Below are 24,278 nucleotides of genomic sequence, written 5' to 3'. Positions count from 1 at the left end.
AAAACACAATTTCAGGCTTACAGAAAAGTCACAGGAGTACTATATAAAATTTTCAGGTATCGCTCACCCAGCTTCTCCAGTGTTAACATTTACCACATTGGCTTTTATCTCTGTGTATTTATCACATGCCTAACCATTTGAGTAAGTTGCAGACCCAATATTCTTTTATACTAAAAACTTCAGTGTGTAATTCTTAAAAATCAATAAATTATTCTATGTGATAATAATTCCCAATATTATCAAAATTGGGAATTTAACATTAATGTGATATATAGTTTATTTTTAGTATGGCTGTTCATAATCTGAACTGCTATTTGATAAATAGCAGTTCTCTCATCAGAGTTGAGTAGAATCAGTTGAATTGAGGTTAAAATGTTTAGGTACTTGTTTCTCATGTTTCAAATATGGATTAAATACAATTTTCATGATAATAATTTTTATTTAGAATTTCTTGCCTCTGATTTTCCAGCAGCTCATTTTACAAATGGGATTATTTCTTCTTCCTTTATAAACCTTAAGGCAGCTTTCTTCAGCCATCCTAAACTTTCTAGTACTAACTCTTGGTAGTACTAACTCAACACAGATAGTCCTGAGGAAGGAACACCTGCAGCATTCATTCAGGGTAATAAAAGGCCTTTCTCTGGGCACTCTAGAATATACCTAAATTTAGGTCCATTTAGCTTTATATGAGGGGATTTAAAATGAAGCATAGTATAAGTTACTTAAGAATTTGCTCTGAGAATAATGAGTTAAAAGGCTAGATTTCGGGTAGAAGAAACTATAAGTGATGGGTAGAAAGAGGAGCTGAATTAAGCTGATGCTAAATTAGAAAAAAAAAGTTTAAAAAACAAATCAGATATTTTAACATCTACACAGTTATGCATTTAAATAGCTGATTTAAAAAAAAAACAGCAAAATACAAACATTTTCCCCTTATATTAAACCTGGAGCACATATCCCAGAGGATGATAATCTCTTATGGCAAGATTACCATCATTAGAAACTTGTTCTGTTTCAGAGATCTTTGTCTTTACCCTCCTCCTCCTTTATTAATATTATTATTTTATTGTTAAGCATAAGCAGAGTATTAAACATAGCTGATTCTGCCCTTACTCTAGAATCTTGCATTATAAAACAGGCAGAATAATTGGAAGATTAAAAATATCCACTAGGATGGTAGTTAAGCTTCATAGGAGTGAGATTATTTGCATGATTTGACTTTTTGCTTCTGTTTTTAATAGTACTTCATAAAAATTACTTGAATTAGTGTCTCATTCATCTTTTTTCTTTTTCCCCCCTCTTTATTCTTTTTAGATAAACATGAAGATTGTATTTTGTAATGTTATGTACATACGGGATATCTCATTCATCTTTATCCATTTCCCCACTCTACTCCTATAGTCAGGGTTTCTCTATAAAGGACGCGTATTTTCAGTCTTCCTGGTAAAAAGGACCTGGAGCCAGATCAGATTAACCCCTCCCTGGACAAGTTCATCAGTGCTTTGAAAAATCAGGGTATTGGTATATAATATTATTTGAAGACTTCTGGCATATCTCTTCCCTTCAAGCCTCATCAAATATAAGTTAACAGTAGGAGGAAGCAGCCAGTCACAGGTACTACCCAACTGCTCAAAATAGTTTTGTAATTTGATAAGGCATAATGTGAAAACCTAGGCTTCAGGAAACCACAGAATAGGAAGAAGGCATTCTGTATTTTTATGAAGTTTAACTTCTAAATGAATGTTCTGGTAAACTAAATGAAAATAGTATTGCCCATCTTATACACAATTATTTGAAAATAAATCTGAATATATAGATACTTTATGACCCTTTAAATGTTTTCTTTGCTTGAAGAGATGAAAAATAAATCATAACTGATATTCCTTTCTGATAGTATTGGGAAAGATAGTAGAATAAAAGTTTAAGACTAGACTTATTACAGTAAGAGTCTTTGAACACCCATGGTTCTGAATGATTTGTAGCCAAGGAAAGAAAATTAGGAGATTTAGACATGGGTTTCTTAATCTTGATTTTTATTCTGATTTGTCTTACCTTGAATAGTGTTCCCTTATTTTATAATGTTTACTACTGATACTATAATAGTAGTATTTTTTAAAAAAAATCAATGTATTATTCTGTTGTTGAACTCTAAAATACCCAAGCATGTTAGAAAAGATTATCCATTGAGGGTTATTTATCAGTTTCATTGAGAACTGAAAAACCTATGGGGAAAAGTAATATTTAATTGGGCAGGCAGGACAGGTGTTGCTAATGGAGAAGCTAAAACAAGGAAATGGTGCTAGGCCAAGTATCAGCTACTAAGAAATACTACTGTATTTACTGCTGGACTGACAGGTTCTGCTGACCAGCCACTTCTTGGAATTTAGCTTCTGGTGATGTCCTTTTAGTAAATAGTGCAGTAGAAGTGGCACTTTACAAACAGAGATGGTGACTACAATTTTTCAGATGAACCCAGGAGTGATTTATAAGCTCCTAACTGGTATATGAAGTGGTATATGAGCCGTAGGAGGCTCTCAGGATGGTTAGGAAGAGGAAGCTTTGTCTTCTGCCTGTTGGACCCATTTAAAACTGTGAATACATGTTTTGCTTTTTCTGCTTATTAGAAGAAAATTTCAAATGGAGATATCTGGCTTTTTTTATGCTGTTGTGTGGTGATGGTGGTGGTGGGGGTATGTACTTTGTTGTATCATCCTGTGAATAATCAGTAAAGAAATTGTAGATGGATTCTTTTTCCATAGTATGAGAATATAGAAATCCAAGATTAAACTCAATATATGGCAACAGCACAAAGTTAGCACATCAGAAATTAATATCAAGAATAAAACTGATTATATGTAAATTAAAAACTACAATCTATAGAACTCCTCCTTAGAGTTAGCAGGAGTGAGAAGAAAGTGATATGACAAGTGTCATATAAATTGTATTCTAAAAACAGGGGACAAGTGGAGTTATTCAACCGAGATGTATCCCAGCGAAACTGGTGATCATATTTGCACAAGAAGATTCTTTTTGGAACAGAAGAGCTTGTTTTCATTCCAATACTTGGTCCGGAATCTGTCCTTTATCCTCATTCCAGAGACAGTTGAGTATTTGTATAGATAGAAAGTAGCAGAAACTTGTCATAATAGTCAGGTAGAATCTTTAACAATCATTGGAAATGGGATAGCATAATGATTAATAGTGAGGTATCTAGTCCAGGGCCTTAGATTCAAATTCCAATTGTTCTACTTACTAGCTATGTGACCTTGGTTAGTTCTCTTAACCTGTGCCTCAGTTTTCTCATTTGTGGAATGCAGGTACTGATACCTCTATTAACTAAATTAGTTAATATATCTAAAAGTATGTATGAAGTATGGGCACAGAGTAATGCTTTGTATTAGCATTCATTATTGTAATGATTACAGCTTAAGGAATCTCTTTTGTCATATCCACCTGCTTAAAACTGAGTTTGAACAAAATATTACATGTGGTATGATTCCACTTATAGTACTGTATATATATCATATATATGACGTTATTGAAAGGACAAAATTATAGAAATAGAGGAAAGATCACTGGTTGACAGGATTGCCAGGGACCAAGAAAGGAGGAGGGAAGTGGTAGTTATGGCTGTAAAAGGTCAATTTGAAGGAGCCTTCTCATGTTGGAAATGTTGCATATCTTGACACATCTAAATCAGTTTCCTGGTTGTGATATATTGTACTAGAGTTTTGTGAGATATTACCATTGGAAAACTGGGTGATGGAAGGGTGCATCAGATCATTATTGTTTCTTATAATTACATATGAACCTCAAAATAAATCATTTAAAATAAAAAGAAAATGAGTTGGGAAGACTCCTTGTAGAGAGAATTTGGCAATGAAAGCCATGTGTGTGTCTGAATAGACAGACCAATATGGGAGGAAAATTGAGCCATTTTACAAATTGACATTTTACAAGCTGTCTATGACCCCTGGCGGGGGAAAATTGAACCAGCTGAGGTCAGAGAGGGGAAAGATAATTAGCACCTTTATTTCCATGAAAACCCATCAAACTGGTATTCTCCAAGTGCCTATGCTCCACAGACTATGAAATGCTCTATTTACTTGATGATTTTTTTTTTTTGATAAAGAGAAAAAGGTGAATTAGTAAATACTTACATACAGATGGTGGGCCTAATAGAAAAAAAATTATGGGGATGACAAATGTGAGCTAAATGTCATCTGTTGACCTATATAATATTATAAGTCTTGGGCTGAAGTTGTAGCTCAGTGGTAAAGCACTTGCCTAGCATGTATGAGGCACTGGGTTCGATTCTCAGCACCACATATAAATAAATAAGGGTCCATCAACAACTAAAATAAATAAATAAATAAATAAGAGTGTTGTGTGTGTGTGTATATTTTATATATATATATATGGTCTTAAGTTCAGAGGGTACATTTTTTTGACCTGTCCCTCTTCTTCTCTTCTACTAGAATTTAGCATTTTCATTTTTTATGTTTATAGCATTCCTTTTGTACGTTGACATTGCACATACTGGGCTGTAGGTATATTTGTGTTCTGGATTGGTCTCTTTGAGGGGAGAGATCACTGCCTTACTCAGTTTTTTTGTTGTTGTTGTTTGGTTGTTGTTTGTGTGTGTGTGTGTGTGTGTGTGTGTGTGTGTGTGTGTGTGTGTGTGTGTGTGTTCAGGGGATGGAACCCAGGGCCTCAAGTGTGTTAGGCAAGTGTTACCACTGAGCTATATCTTCAACACTGCCTCATTCAGTTTTGACTTACCAGTTCAAAAACTCAGTGCCTGGCACATAGTAGGCACACAAGAAATAGTTAATGAAGTGTTCTATGGCCCTGGATGTAGTGGTCATTAATCTAGAGGCCTGTAAAAATGAAACAGAGCAAATAAACTTGGAATATTATTGTATTGAATGAGATTTTGATTTTTTTTGCAAATGTAGGCTTTTCTGATGTGTTTTTTAATCTGATGAAATTTTCCCTTAGATTTGAAACAAAGAAGAATTCGAAAGAGTTGAGCAGTTTATCAATGAAAAGATGTCTTTTAGCAACTACTAACAACAGTATACAATCAGCCAGAGGAGAAGGGTTATCAGAAAAAGTCCAGGAGGCCATTGGAAAGAAAATAATTAGAGAAGTTACTTGCATGACCCTTTAAAATCAGTTTAGTTACAGAGAATCCCATCAGACTAAAAGAAAGAACTCATGAGTTAAAATAATAGAAGTTAGCTCATCTCCTAATATTTGCCTAAGTGTATCCACAGATCAAGTCACAGAAAAACCTTTCCTGAGTCCCATATGTGTCAGATATGCAGTGGAGACAGTTGGAGGAAGAGTATTCTTTCCCTCCCTACTAAGATATTGTAGGAACTGGATTGATTACACAGTACCTGCCCTTCTTCACCTGCATATAGTTGTGGCATGCGGGCTTATTGGGTGCCCACTGAAAGTTTTACAGTTCTGATGTATGATTAAAGATCTCCTTTCTTTAAAGTTGAACAATATTATTAATAAATATATTGAATACAGGATTTGGTACATCCCACAGGATAACTAACCAAGACTATTTAAAAAAAAAAAAAAGCCCACATTTTTTTAATTGGATGGGTAGGTGGGTGGATGGATGGATGGAGACATACTGTTCTAGGCTAAAAGAGACCTGTAAAGACATAAGAGCCAAGTATAACAATGAAACTTGATAGCATATACCTTTGAAAACAGTGGGATAATTTGAATATGGACTGAATATTAGTTTGATTATTAGATGACGTTGGAGCATTACTCTTAATTTTCTTAAGTGTGATATTTTAGTCTTTTAGGGAAATGATCCTGTTAAATTACATGTGTATGTATTCCAGAATGAAATATTTTGGTGTTTGCAACTATTTTCAGATGGTTCACAAGGGAAAAATATGTAACTATGGCGGGGAGAATGTAAGGAATGTGGCAAAACATTAATAATTATTGAATGTGGATGGAGTGTACATAGGTGTTTATTATTCTGTATGTTTGAAATTTTTCAAAATAAAAAAAAAAATGGGCCTTGGCCCAGACCTGTAATTCCACTGCTTGGGAGGCTGAGGCAGGAGGATCACAAGTTTAAGGTCAGCCTAGGCAACTTAGGGTGGACCCTGTCTCAAAATAAAAAGGGCTGGGGATGTAGCTCAGTGGTAGAACCCGTGCGTTCAATTCCCAGTACCAAAAACAAAACAAAGAAAGTTGATTAAAGATTGAAGGATTGGGAGGATGCTAAGGCTTGCAACAAGGCAAGGACTCCTCTCTGATGCTCCTATTCAGGTTTTCCTACTTGAACCTTTAATGAATTCCTGTATAACAGGAACCAGAAGGGAAGATGGGCTGTGAGGAAGTGAGAAATCTAATCCCATCCTTTAAAATATGCCTTTGGGGCACATGGGGTACTTGTGTCCTGAAGGGCATAAATTATCACGACCCGACTTCTGTGTGTTCTGCTGCTCTTCAAGCTGACTTCCACTCAGAAAAGGCTCTGTTAGAAGAAGCTTCTGCATTGCTGTCATGAAGATCTAAATCAGATGATACTAGTTACCCCAAAGATTATTTCTGGTGCCTTGAGTTTTTTGAGCCTACAGAGAAAGGCAGAGAGCCCACAAATTCAGGTGCACTCTCAATAGAACTACTGACTAGGCTTCCATCTTCCCCCCTTGTATTCCCATTAGGGAGAAGAGTCAAAGGTCTGCTTTCAGTCTCCAAGGCAGAGATTATGGGGGAGAATTGAGCATGCCCTCATCTCTCTAATAAGAATGGCGAGAACCATCAAAAATAATTTGGAGGTTGGGGAATGAGGTTGGATGAAAAGAAAGGAATTGTACTGCTCAGCAGGTTGTGAACAACTAACAAATGGTTATGATCTAGGACTTAGCACCCTACATATATTTCAAGTTAGATCCATCTCCATTCAAATGAAGATGGCATTCTATACAAAATTTTAATATTTGACTTCTAAAACCTCATTCTCTATCCATGTAATGCATTTCTTAACAGACTTGTTATTCCACAATTATTCTAGGACTATTGGGAAGGTAATTTCCTTGCAATCCCAGTCAAGGTAAGTGAGAAAAATTATTTTAATGGATAATGAGGGATTTTTCTGTCTTTGAAGTCTTTTGTGGCAGATAAAGAGTAAAATTGCCAGGAGAGACTGAATCTAATCCCTGCATACACTCTGAAAGCAAAGCATGAGGAGAAATGCAAAGAAAAACTCGGTATACGACAGACTTTTTCGTCTCTTTCACCAGTTTTTCTAGTGAGAGGGTGATGCTTTTTATGGACAGAGGTTGTAGGAGCTTTAAGCTCCTTTTAAATGGTCAAAGGGAGAGAGACTGGATTGATGTGTGAAGGTTCATTAATTATTGCTCTTACTGATGTTTGCACAGGCTGTTGGGATCACAAATGTCAATCTGTCAAGATTCTGTGATAGGTTCTAAAAAAAACTGATTGAGTACCTCAAAAGCTGTCATATAGCCTGAGATTAAACAGATTCATCTTTCGTGAAATTAAGAAAAGGTGTGAGTGAAGGAAATAGAAGAAGACTTTCTTCTTTTTGTTGCCTCTTTGCTTCTCCCACTCTCGGGTTTTATATTGAGTATTGACTTGTACAGAGGGCTAGGATCCTCCTTGAGATGTCAGCAGGCTACAGCCATGGTTAGTGGCCCAGGGTGTATGCACGCTGCCAGATGCACAGTGACAGGAGATTAGGAGAGATTGGGATTCAACTTTTGACAGGCTTGACACAATTTATTTGGAAATTTTCGGGAGAGAACATGAGTAATAAAGACAAGAACAGTGACAGTAAGGAACAAATGTGAATTTCTGTCAGAGACAAAACAGAATTTTAAAAGAAGTAGCTGTGTTTGTTGTCTTCAGTCAAGCTTTCCAGTTAAAATGTGTTCCTAAATTGAAAGTCTTAACACTGCTTTCTACAATTGACTAGGAAAGCACAATTAGAAGAATTTCTCTCATCAAAAGTTCATATATTTAAAAAATGATTGTTCTCGTTTCTTTCACCAATTAAGCAGTGATTATCTTAGGATCAAAGAAGCTGATAGGTAAACTACTTTTTCTTAAGATTTGCCTACCTAGTTTTATCACATGATCTTTATCAACTAGAAGATCTGATGTGGTATCTTTGTCATTTCATTAAACATTGGCAAGAAAAAAAGGCAGGGGGTGCGGGGTTGGTGAATACCAAGGGCTATGAGCCTGGCATGGGAATGAGGCCGCTCTGCATGGGTATTCCCAGACTAGATTATGCTCTCAAGCAAGCATAGGGGTGGCGGGGGGTGGGGGGATGCCTTGTTGGCTTTTTATGAAGGACCTTAATTAGAAGTCACTCTTAACTCCGGGGTGGAAACAGTTTCTAGCTTACCACTACAGATCCTCCTGCTGCTAATGAGCATGCTCCTTGCAAGGACTCACTTCTTCTGACAGTTAAAGCTGTATATAAGAGTTATTTCTGTTCACCTTTCTCTCCACATTTAACCCTTACTGGCCAAGTTCAAAGTATGCAAGTAGGCTAATTAGGTGTTCTCTGTCATTGTTCAGGAAACTGAAAATGCTTCAAGGTAATAGGAATAATATTTGTGAGCAAAAAGTAAGTAATCAAGGTGTAATTTATTCCTATATGGATAGTAGATGGTTCCTTTAATGTTAACCATGTTTAGATCTATTCTGATAGTCTTTCTAATTTATATAAAATTTATAATTGAATAGTTGATTTTGTAGCTCATTATTATATAATTAGAATTCCTGCCCTGGACATCTGTTTCTTCTATTTAGGCAGCTTATCCCATTGCACAAGGTTTCATTAAGTAATTAGCTAAGGATATGCAAGTTTCTTCTGCAGATAAGATGATGATGATTCTGTAGACTACTATTTATTTCATTGGCTTCTATTAAAACATTAAGTTGATTTATGATAAAATGTAAAAGAATGGGTTGCTTCACCAAAAAGTTATGTATAATGCAGTCACCATCCCAGATGGCTGCATTTTGAGAATAGTAAACAGTTTGAGGAACTTCATTCCCCTCCATCTTGTGTTTAGGGAGCACTAGAGGTCAGAAGGATTTCTTCCTGTCTAATAGACCTGTCAACTGTGAGGGAAGGATAAGTGGGCATATTCCAGAGCTTAAGAGTTGAAGATCTCCTAACGTCTGGGAAGAGTTTCCTGATTCTTACACAAAAACAAAAACATGTTGTGTTAGACATTTTGTCTGTCTTGGTCTAGAATTGTTGAGGACTGCTTCTCACAGCTCAGACATTGTTTACATGCCTTTGATTGTAGACTTAAATATAGGCCAAGAAACTGACTCAGAGGACCAACTAGGGCTCAATAAGGACCAACTAGGGCTCAATAGTGTTCCTTTAGGACAGCCAGTACAGTGCAACCAGAAACTGTAGGCAGCATCAGAAACCTCCCTTATGACACATTATTTCAGGAATTTCCCATGTGTATTGCCTACCAGAACAGTAATTCAGTACTCTTTATATTAATATGGGATGGATAAAGGAAAATTCTGGCAAAAAATCATGTGGATGTATTCCTTAGCATTGTTGATAATTTGTTGGATCAGATAAAGTAGGAACTTAAGACTGGACAGGCCTCTTAACTCTTGGGGATTCCATCAAAGCAGAGTGTTCAGTGGTGATTATGATTACATAAATATGAATTCTTTGTCCCAGTCATAGGAATCAAACAGTAATTTTTTTCACATATCCTTATTTAAAAAATCATTAGCTTTGGATAACATTGCCAGCAGTGTAGGGTTTTATTCCTTTTCTTTAATTCCCCACCCCTGCTTTATTATCACCTGAAATAAGTCATCATCTTTTTGGTGCAGAGATTTCCTTTAGAAATGGGAATGGGTGCTCTGCAGGTAGACAGCACATTTGACAGTTTGGGCTAGACTCTTGGAAAGAACTTGGAATGTGAACTTTGCATTTCTGAACACACACTCATTTCTATCAGAAGGATGAATGAGAGTCTTAAGGTCTGAGTAGTTCTCTTATGTTATAGGCATGCTGGCATCATGCTACAGCCCTCCAGATTTTAATAATATAATAATGAAAAGGTTTCAACGGCCTTTTCCTTGTGTGTACCCTCACCCAGGTTGGAGGATAATTTCTTACAAGGATGCTTCAAATTTAGGTCTGTCTTAGAATTGACCTTTTTGTTGTTTGGAGGGTTTTTTACTCTAGAATTTTTCATCTTGTTACCCCCCCCCCAAATAAGTATATCTAAATAAGGCTATTAATACAAATAGTGCCATTTCTGGCTTGTGAAGAAGTACCCCCACGAGAACTGTGTGGCACATACAAGGTGAATTCCTTTTGTCTGGCTGCTTTGTAATGATTTACATTTAGATTGTTGTTTGTTGCTCTTGTAGAAGCATGGGAGGGGCCTGGCATGTCTGACTGCCTCAGTCACCACACTGACTGGGTCTGGACAGCTTCGCTCAGCAGAGCTGGGAAATAGGCTGAACTTGCTTTCAATTGTTTTCATCAAATGCCTTATTTAGTTGGTTTGTATTGGGGGAAAATGTCATGTAGGTCTGGAAGAATTAAATGAGATGAAAAATGAAGTTTGCAGTTGCTTAGAATGGTGCAGGGCCTTTATATGCAAGTCACCAGGTGGTAGAGCTGGGGCTGTGAGCACACTGTACCCTATTCCTGTCAGAGCCAGCAGATGATTTTGGGTGAAGTGCAACATCCTTCTCACACAGGAGGAGGCTGGGGAAAGGCATACTGATGGCCTTCACTGAAATACATCCAACATGCTGCAACTCCTCACTTGAACCACTTTAAATAGAAGATCAGAACTGCCTAGGAGAAGATTCAATCATTCAAGAAATGCTTGTTGAGTTGTAGGAAGGAGGGCACACAGCAAAGTAGGTGAAATTTCTTGTTTTTTCCAAGAGTTTCCATTCTCCTAGGAGATCATGTTAAAGGATAAGTGCTGTGGGGGAACATAAGTCAGGAAAAGGGAGGAGATTAAGTGCTAGGGAAGGGGAACAGGATAATCAAGATGGGATGATCCAGGAGGAAATCTTTATTGAAAATGTGACTTTGAAGCAAAGGCTTAAAGGAGATGAGATCCTCTTTACACCTGAGTGAAGCATGTTCTCCACAGAGGGAACAAAAGGTGTAAAGATCCAGAGATAGGTAATAGTCAGAAGGCAAATGTAGATGGAACAAAGGGAAAAAGCAGCAAGAAATGAGGTGAGAGAGATGGACAGGTAAGTCATGCAGGGTCTTTTGAGAATCATGGCAAGTATTTGTTGGACTTGGACTCTGAGAAGGGGGGAGCTATTAGAGGGTTTTGAGCAGGGAAGTGTTGTGATTCTAAACTAAGATCACTTGGCTGCTATGTGGAAAGTAGACTTTGGGAGCTTAAAGGGATGAGCAGGGAGATCAGTTAAGACACTGTTGTTTTAGGCTGGACAAGATAATGATGACTTTAGACCATGGTAGGGTGATGGAGAGGTAAGAAGTAGTGGGATATGGATTATTTTGAAGAAAACCATTTAGGAGAATCCCTTCCAAACCACTTTGGATCCTTGGCAAGAGATGCATCCTCAGTATGCACCAGCAACTATTGTAGGAGTACAGAGCCCCAAGTGCTGCCCCCCACCCTTTTGAAATCAAGAGTTATTTACAGCTTGCCTATGATTTGAACTTTGTTGTATTTTAGTTACTTTTTTGAGATTGCGTAAGATACAAATTGTCATACATTATACCTCTTTCACCTTTCATTTTGGCACAGGCCCTAAGGTTATGGTGCCAAGTGCTGCCTTCTGTAACCACCCACAGTGGAAGCCATGGGATAGCTTGTTTGTGAATAGGTACTTTTTTACTCTGAATATTAATTGGACTTATTTTTAGTATTAGAGCCAGATTCTTACATGTTTAGGTATAGAAATGTGAAGAAACTTTACTAGAAAAGATTAAATCTCTCATTAAACACTGACTTTCAGTATGGAATTATGCTAAGTATAGGGATATAAAGATACAATAGAACCCAAGACCCACTGGCACACCCTGTAATACCAGCTACTCGGAAGGCTGAGGCGAAGGACTGCAGATTAAACGCCAGCCTCCACAGTTTAGCTTGAGGCTTTTCTCTAAATAAAATATAAAATAAGGCTGGGGGTGTGGCTCAGTGGTTAAGTGTCCCTGGGTTCAATCCCAATACCAAATAAATAAATTAATTAAATTTAAAAAAAATGGTTGGGTGGGGGATGTAACTCAATAATAGAATGCTTTTGGGTCCAATTCCCAGTACTACCACCACCAAATAAATACCCAAGAAGAGGGAAACCACTTATACAAGTGATAACCATGTGGGCTCCAATTGAAGAGGGTACAAAAAGAGGATCCCATTTCTAGCTAGAATAGTCTTATCAAGAAAACTTAGCTATTTTGAACAATAGCAGCAACGTAGAACTGATTTTTGTTGAGCCACCCCTTACCACCCTCTCCAACTCAAGCCTGGTTTGTTAGAAGTCAGCCCCAAAGGTACATGCTTGTCTTGGTTTGTACAGTATAAACCTGGCAAGTAAAACTGGCTCTGTTGTTCACACAGGTCCAATTCCTTCCTGGACAGGGGTAGAAGTCTCATCTAAAGAGTGCTTGGCAGTACAGTAATCAGTTGTGCTTGCCAGGACAAGCACTAATCCTGATCCCCAAATATGTGTTGTTTTGGTCAGATTCACAGTCTGAGAATGAGGCTTCACCAGTGAAACGGCCACGACTACTGGACAGTACTGAACGGTCTGAGGAAACCAGCCGATCTAAACAGAAGAGCCGACGCCGGTGCTTCCAGTGCCAAACCAAACTGGAGCTGGTACAGCAAGAATTGGGATCCTGTCGCTGTGGTAAGATCTCCCCCAGTGGCATGATAGAGACCAATTACCCTAAGAGGCTGAAGTACCTCTCTGCAAGCTGAAGGGGTAGAGCTTGAGAAATCAGTGCAGGGCTCTGGCTTCTAAATGTCCTTCATTTCATCTCATGCATACAAAGAAGGCAAAAGCATCTCCAACTATTCTTAGACATATTGAGTTACATTTTTACTGCTCAGTGCTTTCAGCTTCTCCTCACCACTTAACACTGGTTCCTTCCCATTCGTGACTTTAGAAATTAACCTAACGAGCAGAAGTCTGGGATTTGTACCATAAAATTTGAATGAGTGTGTTACTATTTTTGATAAATGGAAAAATCTCTTTCCATATCCCTTTTTAAAATGTTTTTATTAGTACATTATAGTTACACATAATATTGGGGCTCATTTTGACATAATCATACATGCATGGAATATAATTTGCTCCACTTCAGTCCCGAGTACTTCCTCTTTCCCTCCAATATTCCTTTTATATCAAGATTTGATTAGAAAAAAAAAATTTTTTTTGAACCTTAGTTCATTCAGCAAATTAACACCTTGAAGTAGCCCAAAGTTAATTCTCCAGTGTAATACCATCTCTTAGGATTGCTGTACAGGGATGTATTTTTTGAAACTTTGTATTTACTCACAGTGGAACAAAACTTAGACCAATTTTTCATCTTCTCTTAATCACATACATCATGTGACATGAGGTTAAAATTATGTAGCTGAAATATTCTAGGCTCGCTTGTCCCTGTTTATACTATACTTTTAAGATCAGATTTCCTGATCTTAAAAGTATAGTATTATCATATGTATATATAGTATTGATATTGGCCTATGGAACAGACCTATCATCAGGCAGACTTCCAGCCTTGTTGTAGCTTTGAGAATATATTTCATCCCAAGAAGTTAACTTTGGAATTCCCTCCTTCACCTCTGGAATAGCCATAGATAGCCTACAAGTATTATTGCTGGTAGTGAGGACTAGGTCGTAGTTCACTCAGCAATTATAACGTGGTATCACCTGGAAGTTCTCTATCTTCTGAAGACAGTCTTTTCTATTCCTATTTCTCAATTATCTGCCCTTTTGGAAATGCACGGGCAGGAGGTGTATTAGCTTCTCATGAAAATTGTTTGTACACCTACTCTGTTTGTTACATACTCTGTTAAGTATATATTCAGTTGCAGGAGCAGGGAATAATTATGAAAGATACAGAGAAGTTTTTTTTTTAAAAAAGGATATTCAGTGTGTTATTAAAAGTTTATTAAATAGTATAAAGAAGAGGGTTAAGATGGGGGTGGAGCTGAGATTGGAGCTTAGTGGTAGAACGCTTGCCTAGCACATGTGGTGGGGGCCCTTGGGTTTGTTCCTCAGTACCACATAAAAATAAATGAATGGAATAAAGGTATTGCGTCCAGCTACAGCTAAAAATAAATATTAAAAAAATAAAGATAGGTGGTGGGGGAAGAGTCTGTTGCAGAGTTTCTAGGCTTCATTGTGTTTATGCATTTGGTATGGTCCAGGTGAGACCAGAATCTTATTCATGGCTATGTGTGGGTCAGCTCTTCCAGGTAATATTAAATTCATAGATCAGGGATACTGTGGTTAGCCAAAGAAGCTTTGGGGTCTGATGGCTAATCAACTTTGTCCCATGCTGAACAGTCTGTCTAATTCTTTAAGGTTTGCAGATTCTTGTTTCTGTGTTCATGTGAACCATTGGAAAGTTTCTGCAATTCACTATTAGCAATATGGTGAAGCCTACCTGGCCATTTTGCCTGTTACCTTTATAACATAGGCCTTTGGTTGTTCTTCAGTTAGAATTGTGGATTTCTCCTGAACCTTATGTTCTCTCCTTCCTCCTCCACCAACTGCTCTTTCTTCCTTTTTTTTTTTTTTTTTGGTGGGGTGTGGGATGGGTAGGCAGTGCTGGAGATTAAACCCAGAGCCTTGCACATGCTAGGAAGCACTCTACTACTCACTGGTCTACATCCCTAAACCCTTTTTTAAAAATTTTTATTTTGAGACAGGGTCTTTCTAAGTTGCCCTGGCTGGTTTTGAATTTGTAGTCCTCCAGCCTCAACCTCCTAAGAAACAGAGATTATAGGAATGCTCTTGTTTCCTTCTTGAAAGTAACTGAATTTGCCATAGCAGATCAAGCAATTAGTCACTCAGACACATTGTCTTGTCTTCTGTGTGCTAATGCTCCCTCTTGTCAGGCAGCTGGTAGAATTGGTAGAATTCACAATTTAGTGATGAGATTCAGAGATAGATTCAAGTCTCCCAGTTTCCCCTTCAGTTTTGATGAAACTACCTAATTTCCTAAGGCCTTATTAATATCTAGCTGAAGAAAATCCAGAAACAGGGTTAGGTGTTTCATGCCCCCAGTGAAGCCAACCTATCTATTACGATTTTCACCCTTCTGGGCAGGAGATTGAGTCTCTAGTGCCTACTGGGTTTGCCCTGGTCTTCCAGTCTTTGTTGTTGTTGTTATCGTTATCTAACTTTATAGTCCCTTATCTTTGCCCAATTCTGAGATCCTCTTTATGGGGTAGATTTGACTTTTTTGTTAGGTTAATAAAACCAGAGCTTTCTACAGTCCCTTCAGATAGACCCTTTCTAGAGGAAGCTGAAAGTTGAGTTTGGTCTACCAAGAACCATATACTATGTACCCAGAAAAATGACTGAGTCAGCTGCCATATGTTAAATGATGAAGGACAAAGATGGGAACATACACAACTGTCTTTGACAAATAGCTTTTGTGTTCCTCTTGTCTGCCTGCTTGGATCTCTCTAGGAAAGGGTGAGTTGTATGGTTGTTTCCTTGAGGATGCATGGAGTGTTGGAGAAATGTTTAACTGCCCTGAAAGGTTTTGGAGAGGGGAAAAACACAGTAATTTACTACTGAAATTGAAGACTCAGAAAGGTAGTTTGAACTCAAACAGAACACTTCTTCACTGCAGAAAATCTTTTTTTATATGTATTCGCAATCTTTTCTTCCATTCCCTTTCCACTCTGTACAGGTTATTAACTGCTGACAAGAAATTCACATCTCATAAATAATGCTTAAGAGCCATTGCTATATAAATTGAATGTGTTATGAATTGTGATGGGCCTTTTTGTAGCATTCCATGCCTAGAGCAGGAAGAACAGAGGATGTCATTTTCATTAATTTCTAATGAGGTGCCAATTAAAGGCAGGGAAGATGCTCCAAAGGGAAGAGTGGCCAAGCTCCCCTGAATCCTCCGCCCCGGGGCTGTCATCCAAACACTGCCAGTGAAACCTTCTCTAAAAATTCCATTAAATTACAGTCTCATCGAGAGCACACACAGACACATTCAGCTTGCCTTTGATCTTCAAAAGAGCAATTTGTAAGGCGAGTTCTGAGCCTTCTCACATAGGGAACGGCTATAGGTGATAGGAATTTTTAATTGCCAAGGCACTCCATGGGCTTTCAATAAGAAGGTGAATTCTGAAGATGAATTCTCCTCTGCTTCGCTGTGACTAGATAACCTTTAAATCAACAACACCAAAGTAACACCCTTTTCCTGTGAAATCTTTCAGGGTGCCAATTAGAAAAGGCATGTGGCGAGGCTGGGATGATAGTCTGCATCCTAGAGCATCTTCATTGGTTTAACTTCTCAAGACAGAAAACAGTTGCATCAAATGGATTTACTTGTTTCATTTTCTACTCAGTAGGCAAATTGATCAGCTCATTCTTCGTTGCAAGAGTCTTGTCTCCTGAAATGCCACATACAGGATGTTATTCTGAAACCTGGCCGTCTTTATCAGATCTGGGCCACATCACAGCCATGTGAATGCTGTCTTCTCTAAGCAGATCTTGTGTGATACACAGCATGGCTTTTAATCTCTGTGCATTGCTTCTCAGAAGCACACTGTTAATTTTTAAATACCAATCTAAGAACTTGCATAAGTTTTTACATATTTTCAACTGGTAGTGACTTAACAAACTGTAAGTGGATATGTTTTCCTTTGAGGCATAGTGCTTTTACTAACCTCATGAGTAATCTGACTTTATTGTTTGCAAAGTAAGTTTTTTTAACTGATTTTTTTATGACAGTGGAATGCATTACAATTCATATTACACATATAGAGCACATTTTTCATATCTCTGGTTGTATATAAAGTACATTTACACCAATTTGTGTCTTTATACATGTACTTCAGATAATGATGTTCATAACATTCCACCATCATTTCTAACCCCACCCCCCTCCCTTACCCTCCCACCCCTCTTCCCTATCTAGAGTTCGTCTATTCGTCCCATGCTCCCTCTCCCTATCCTACTATGAATCAGCCTCCTTATATCAGAGAAAACATTTGTTTTGGGGGTATTGCTTAAATTCACTTAGTGTTATCTTCTCCAGCGCCATCCATTTACCTGCAAATGCCATGATTTTATTCTCTTTTATTGCTGAATAATATTCCATTGTGTATATATGCCACATTTTTTTAATCCATTCATCTACTGAAGGGCATCTGGGTTGGTTCCACACTTTAGCTATTGTGAATTGTGCTGCTATAAATATTGATGAGGCTGTGAACCTATAGTATGCTGTTTTTAAGTCCTTTGGGTATAGACTGAGGAGAGGGATAGCTAGGTCAAATGGTGGTTCCATTCCCAGTTTTCCAAGGAATCTCCATACTGCTTTCCATATAGACTGCACCAATTTGTAGTCCCACCAGCAATATATGAGTGTGCCCTTTCCCCCACATCCTCACCAACACTTAATGTTGTTTGTCATCATAATAGCTGCCATTCTGACAGGAATGAGATGAAATCTTACAGTAGTTTTGATTTGCATTTCTCTAATTGCTAGAGGCGATGAACATTTTTTCATATATTTGTTGATTAATTATATATCCTCTTCGGAGAAGTGTCTGTTCAGGTCCTTGGCCCATTTATTGATTGGGTTATTTGGGGGGTTTTTTTGGTGTTTAGCTTTTTTTTTTTTTTCTTTTTTTTGGGAAGTTGTTGATAGTTATTCATCCGTTCATTCATTTATACATGGTGCTGAGAATCAAACCCAGTGCCTCACACATGCCAGGCAAGTGTGCTTCCACTGAGCCCCAGCCCCAGCCCAGGTTTTCAGCCTTTTGAGTTCTTTATACACCCTAGAGATTAATGCTCTATCTGATGTGTGAGGGGTAAAAATTTGCTCCCACAGTGTAGGCTCTCTATTCACTTCACAGATTGTTTCTTTAAAAAAAAAAACAAAAAACAATTTTTTTTATTTTTTTATTTTTTATTTTTTTTTTAGTTTTAGGCGAACACAATATCTTTATTTTGTTTCTATGTGGTGCTGAGAATCGAACCTAGTACCTCACGCATGCTAGGCAAACACGCTACCACTTGAGCCACATCCCCAGCCCCCAGATTGTTTCTTTTGCTGAGAAGAAACTTTTTAGTTTGAATCCATCTCATTTTATTCATTCTTAATCTTCGAAGTAAGTTTTCTATTCACTTTAGAAACCCAGTGATTCTTATAGCTGGGGCCTCTAGCCTAGTGTATTGTCTTCAAATGCTTCAGTGGTCATTTCTGCCCTGTGGTTCACTATTAAACCAATTCAGAAAGCATTTATTGCAATGACTAGGCATAAAACATTTTTCTAAGTTTTATAGGAAATACAGGAGCTAAAAATACAGAATCTAGGAGCTCACAGTCTAGGTTAAACTTGATGGGCATCCAAGCCAGGGAACCTGCCTGGGTCCTCGCTGGCTGGATTTAACTGCCTGCCCACGTAAGAAATGATGTCCAAAGGAAAAATTAATTTTATACAGTTTGATCAAACTGGAGTGAAGCAGCTAGATTGTTTCTCTACCAGCTCTACAGAAGCACGTACAATTTGTAAAACACAAAAGCCAGGAGATGTACACATACCTAGATTTAGCTAGGCTGTGCTAGCTATAGAACGTATCAGTGTCCAAATCAGGAGTTAGTTCTTTCAGGTTTCATTCTCAGCATGAGGAAGTTCCAGAACTCTCTGCTTCACCTAGAGGATGTGTTAGAACATACATTGCTGGGCCTCACTCTCGGAGGTACTGATTCAGTAGAGCAAGTTCAAAGTTATGCCCATAATGGTCTGAGGATCATACTTTGAAAACCATGGTTTTAGGCAATTCTCACTTTTTGAAAGTTTTTTTTTTCCCTTTCTATTTTTAAGTAAATGAGCCCTACTCTGTTAAGTCAAAAAAGGTCCTCAGGCATTGTTTTCAACTTTTTATTTGGAAATAAATCTTTTCCCCCGTACCATTTGAGAGTTAGTTGCAAACATCATGGCCCTTTATCTCTAAACTTCAGTAAATGTTTCCTAAGAATAGGGATATTATTTTATAAAACCACAGCAGCATAGTTATTAACTTTTTAAATTGATAACTGATATAATACTTTTTCCAAATCTTTCGGTATTCCAATTTTATCAGTGGATCTAACAGTGTCCTTTATAAAAACATTTTCCTCCCTTCAGTTTTAGGATCCAGGCCATGATCAGTGTTATATTTAATTGTCACATGTTTTTGGACTCTTAATTTAGAATATTTTCATGGCCATTCTATGTTTAATGATACTGGCATTTTAAAAGAACATAGCCCTCTATTCCTCTCACATATACCTTTCCACACTGTTTTTGTTTTTTTAATAGAGCATTCCTCATTTTGGGTTTGTTGTATGTTTCTTCATTACTAGATTCAGGTTACATATTCTCAGCCAACCACAGTACTATGTAAGTGATATGTGTTCTTCTGAGGGCCTTACATTGGGAGGCACAGAAGTCTATCAGCTCCTCATTGTTGATGTTAACTCTGATTCACCCACCCAGTCAAGGTATTATCCTATTTTTCTACTGGTTTTCCCCTTGTGCCTAATAAGCAGTCAGTGGGAAACATGGTATGGATATGTAAATGCTCTCCTATCAGCAAAAATTTCCTCTGATTCAGCATCTGTTGATGATTCTTGCTTAAACCAATCTTACTATGATGTTTGCAGAATGATGATTTGCTTACTGTTGTATTCCTTCTACAGTTATCATATTCTTACGAAAGTAAAGTTGCTTCCCTTCCCTCATTTATTTTTTACTGGTATCACCTCTTTCCTTTTTTAGTACTAAATTATTTTGGTGTTCTCATTACCCAGATTTAGCCAAGTTGAAGTTCCATCAAGCTAGTTCCTGTGTTTTTGTGACATACTCCTCTTTTTTGGGGGGGGGGGAGCAATTTCTACCTCTCTTGCATAAGAAGTATATTACAGGTACCTCTTGTATTTACTTTTTTTCAATCTTGGAATTAACCACTTCTCCAAGGATCCCTAAGATGATTTTAATATGCTCTCAAGTAGAGATTTGCTGTGCCTGAGAGGAAGGCACACACATACATAAAATAACTGGCATTCAGGACAACCTATCTATCATAAGACTTAGTAAGGTACAAGCCATATATTATAGGAATATGGGAAGGGAGGACTGGGGATGTGGCTCAGCAGTAGAATTCTCGCCTAGCATGTGAGAGGCACTGGGTTCAATCAACAGTAAGACATAAAAATAAATAAATAAAGGTATTGTATCCATCAACAGAATTCAAAAAAAGAATATGGGGAGGGACAGATTAATTCCAACTGGAAGACCCTAAACAGGCTTCTACAGTTGTGGCTTTAAAGGAAGAATGGTGTGACTTCAATGTAATAAAAAGCAAATTCTTGGGCAAAACTGGTGACCAGAAATGAACTATGTGCAGCCACATGGGGCCTTGGCATCAAGTGAGGAGGGACTACTAGAAAAGGAGGAAAAGGTTCTGGGTTCCAGGCTGAGGAATGTGGATGTTGGTTTACAGTGAGAAGCCATTAGTGGTTTGGATATGGTCAACTTTTTTTTTTTTTTTTTTTTTAACTAAGCACACAGGAAAGTCAAGGAGGCTGTTGAATAGTTGTTGGGATTAATAGAAGCTGACTGTAGTGAAAAGGTATATATATGTCACAGCTGTCACTGCCACTACAGGGGCTTGTACACTGAATGAACGAATAGTGATGTCCTAAGGTCCAGAGTGGGGCAAGGAACTGTAGTGATTAGTATGTAGGGATATGAAACTACCAAGTTCATCCATTTCACAAGGCTCAAAAAATCAGCCCATGTTTCTGTACTTTTATTTTATTTTTTTTTTTTTAAGTTTCATTTTTTAAAATTTCTCTCTTCCTGACTTTCTTGCATTGTCTTTAACCCTTCCTTTTGTTTTTTTTTTGTTGTTGTTGTTGTTGTTGTTGTTTTTAAGTTTTCGGCGGACACAACATCTTTGTTTGTATGTGGTGCTGAGAATCAAACCCGGGCCGCACGCATGTCAGGCGAGCATGCTCCCGCTTGAGCACATCCCCAGCCCTGTACTTTTATTTATTTTAATTCCTTTCCAAGTGTGAACCTGTCAGGAATGTTTGGCATTCTATCTTGTGTCTCTAAAATAAAGTAAGGTCCTATGTTCTTAGGAAAAATCCTTATGCTGTAGAGTTCTAGTCTGAATTCATTAGAAAACTTTGCCACACAGGGAAATACCTAAGATCCTTTATCATGACCCAAACTGGTTTGGCTGCTGGGTGTTGTCACAGTTGCCATGGAGTGTAAAGTCTCTGATTTACCTTGGGTTGTATGGAGATAATGTAGTTATAAGACCCAGCCCTTTAGGAGCTCCTGCATCTTTCTTGTTTATTCATTTTTTAAAAATTGAGATACAATATTCACACATCTTTATGGGGTACAGTATGATAATTTGATATGTGGATACCATGTGTAATGATCAAATGAGGTTAATAAGCACTTTCATCTTCTCAAACATTAATCTTTTTTATGTTCTGGGAACTTTTATACTCTTCTACTTTACTCAAAATATGTCACAGATTGTTGTAATTGGTAATGACCCTACTGTGCTATAGAAAACCCAAAATCATTCCTCTTCTCTGTATTTCAATACCCCGTATCTAACTTCATTCAGTAGCTACTCTCCAGCTCTTCCTAGTCTGTAGTGACCATTATCCCACTGTAGTCTATGAGATTGACTTGTTAGTTTTCACAAATGAGTGAGAACTTGTGGCATTTCTGTGTTGCAGACAATTTATGTATTTATTTATTTTACTTGTTTAAATACTTTTATTAGTGCATTATAGTTATACATAATAGTTGAGTTAATTTTTACATAATCATATTTGCATGAAATTTACTTTATTTCATTCCCCAGTGGGGGACCCCCCAGTTTCCCTTCCCTCCTCTCTCCCCTCATTCCTCTTTCTCTGCTGATCTTCCTTCTACTTATTGATTGGTTTATTTACTTATTTACTTATTTTAATTGGTGCTTTATAGATATAAAGATAGAATTCACTGTCATATATTTATACATGCACATAACATTATTTTGTTCATACCACATTTCCTCCACTTTCCTGTCTTTCCTCTCTCCCTTTCAATTTCCTTCTTATTCTCCATGATTTCCCCTCTGTCTTTATGATATCTGACACCACCTGCCTTTTTTAAAAAATATTCTTTTTAGTTATAGTTGGATACAATACCTCTACTCTACTTGTTCATTTTTATGTGGTGCTTAGGATTGAACCTAGCGCCTCGTGCGTGCTAGGCGAGCGCTCTACTGTTGAGCCACACCCCCAGCCCCCTCCACCTGCCTTTTTATCCTCTTACTTTGCTCTAGCTTTTGCATATGAGAAAAAATACTGACACTTTTTTCACTTAGCATGATGTTCTCCAGTTCCATTTATTTACCAGTAAATGTGATAATTTCATTTTTTATGGCTAAATGAAATTCTATTGTGTATGTATACCACATTTTCTTAATATGTTCATCTATTTAATGGTCACCTGGACTGGTTCCATAACTTGGTTATTGTGAATTGGGCTGCTGTAAACATTGATTTGACTGTATCACTGTAGTATGATAATTTTAGTTCTTTTATATAAGTATCAAGGAGTGAGATAACTGGATCATATGGTGGTTTTATTCCTAGTTTTTTGAGGAATTTCCAGACTACTTTGCTGGGTGGTTGTACTAATTTGCAGTCTTACCAATAATGTATGAGTATACCTTTCCCCCCACATCCTCACCAGAATTTAATATTATTTGTATTGTTGATTATTAACAACACTCTGACTGGATTGAGATGAAATTTTGGTGTAACAAAAACAGCATGGTATTGGCATCAAAATAGACATGAATACCAGTAGAATAGAAAACACGGAGACAAAGCCACTTAGTTAGAATTCTCTAATAAAGTTGCTAGAAAATATATTTTGGAGAAAAGTTGGCCTTTTTTAACAAATGGTGCTTGAAAACTGGATTTCCTATGTAGAAGAACAAAAGTAGATCCCTGTCTATTGCCCTATACAAAAGTCAAATCAAAGAAATTTTACCAGAAACTTTACAACTGCTAGAAGAATACATAGGGTCAGTACTATTATCAGATAGGTACAGCCACCAACTTTCTGAACTAGACACCTAAAATTCAAGAAATAAAATCAAGAATCAATAAATGGGATGCTATCAAATTAAAAAGCTTCTGTTCAGCAAAGGAAACAAGAGTGTGAAGAAAGAGCCTACGGAATGGGAGAAAATCTTTGCCAGCTGTTCTCTGACAAGGATGAATAATCAGAATATATAAAGAAAAAATCTTAACACCAAACAAACAAACAAAAAACAACCCAATCCATGGGGGTCGGGGGTGCTAAACAGACATTGCTCAAAAGAAGAAACACAAATGACCAACAAGTATATGAAAAAATGTTCAACATCCTTAACAGCTCCGTTTTTTATGCTGAGCCTGCTGATGAAAGGCTCAAATTTCTCCCATACTCCTTAGATAGCAGCTAGGTTTGTATGCTTCCTGAGGTGCAAGAAAAAGCAAACCAAATAAAAACAACAGCAACAAGAAATCCTGTGATAGGAATTGTTGTATGTGAGAGACCCCAGGGTAATTGGAAATCTTGAGGCAAATTCTGAGAAAAATTTCTCCTTTTACTATTTTTTTCCTTTTATTCTCACTGTATTTTTATCTAAACATGAGTATGATGCTTATTTTCCCCATTTAATCTTTAATGTATAAGTGTCCTAGACTAAAACCAAATAGATTAGTTTCTCTGCTGCCTGTCTATAATTTCAAGTTGAGGTGTTAGAGCAAAACAAACCTTTTACTGAACATGAATTCCAATGTACTTAGCCCATTAGAGCAGTCTTAGAAATCCAGCCTACTGTATGTCATTGACAGGGCTTTGACTGGTCTGTAAAGACATGACAGAAACATGGAGAGTCCCCTCACCCCCAAGCAAAGGAGCATCAAAGGCGAAGTTCCT

The 24,278-nt window shown here is 37.4% G+C and overlaps 1 protein-coding gene across 2 annotated transcripts in view; it reads left to right on the top strand.

The window, feature by feature from the left end:
• Positions 1-24,278, top strand: part of Zfand3 (zinc finger AN1-type containing 3) — a 328,149-nt gene that overhangs the window by 281,785 nt on the left and 22,086 nt on the right. For both annotated transcript variants that reach the window (XM_078020079.1, XM_078020078.1), the window contains exon 5: positions 12,757-12,924. In XM_078020079.1, the coding sequence (XP_077876205.1) occupies positions 12,757-12,924 (168 nt within the window). The remainder of the gene's footprint in view (positions 1-12,756; positions 12,925-24,278) is intronic.

The sequence above is a fragment of the Ictidomys tridecemlineatus genome, chromosome 8 (assembly GCF_052094955.1).
Source record: "Ictidomys tridecemlineatus isolate mIctTri1 chromosome 8, mIctTri1.hap1, whole genome shotgun sequence".
Classification (NCBI taxonomy): Eukaryota; Metazoa; Chordata; class Mammalia; order Rodentia; family Sciuridae; genus Ictidomys; species Ictidomys tridecemlineatus.
Note: the sequence above shows the minus strand (reverse complement) of the source record. Positions and strands in the feature narration are given on the sequence as shown.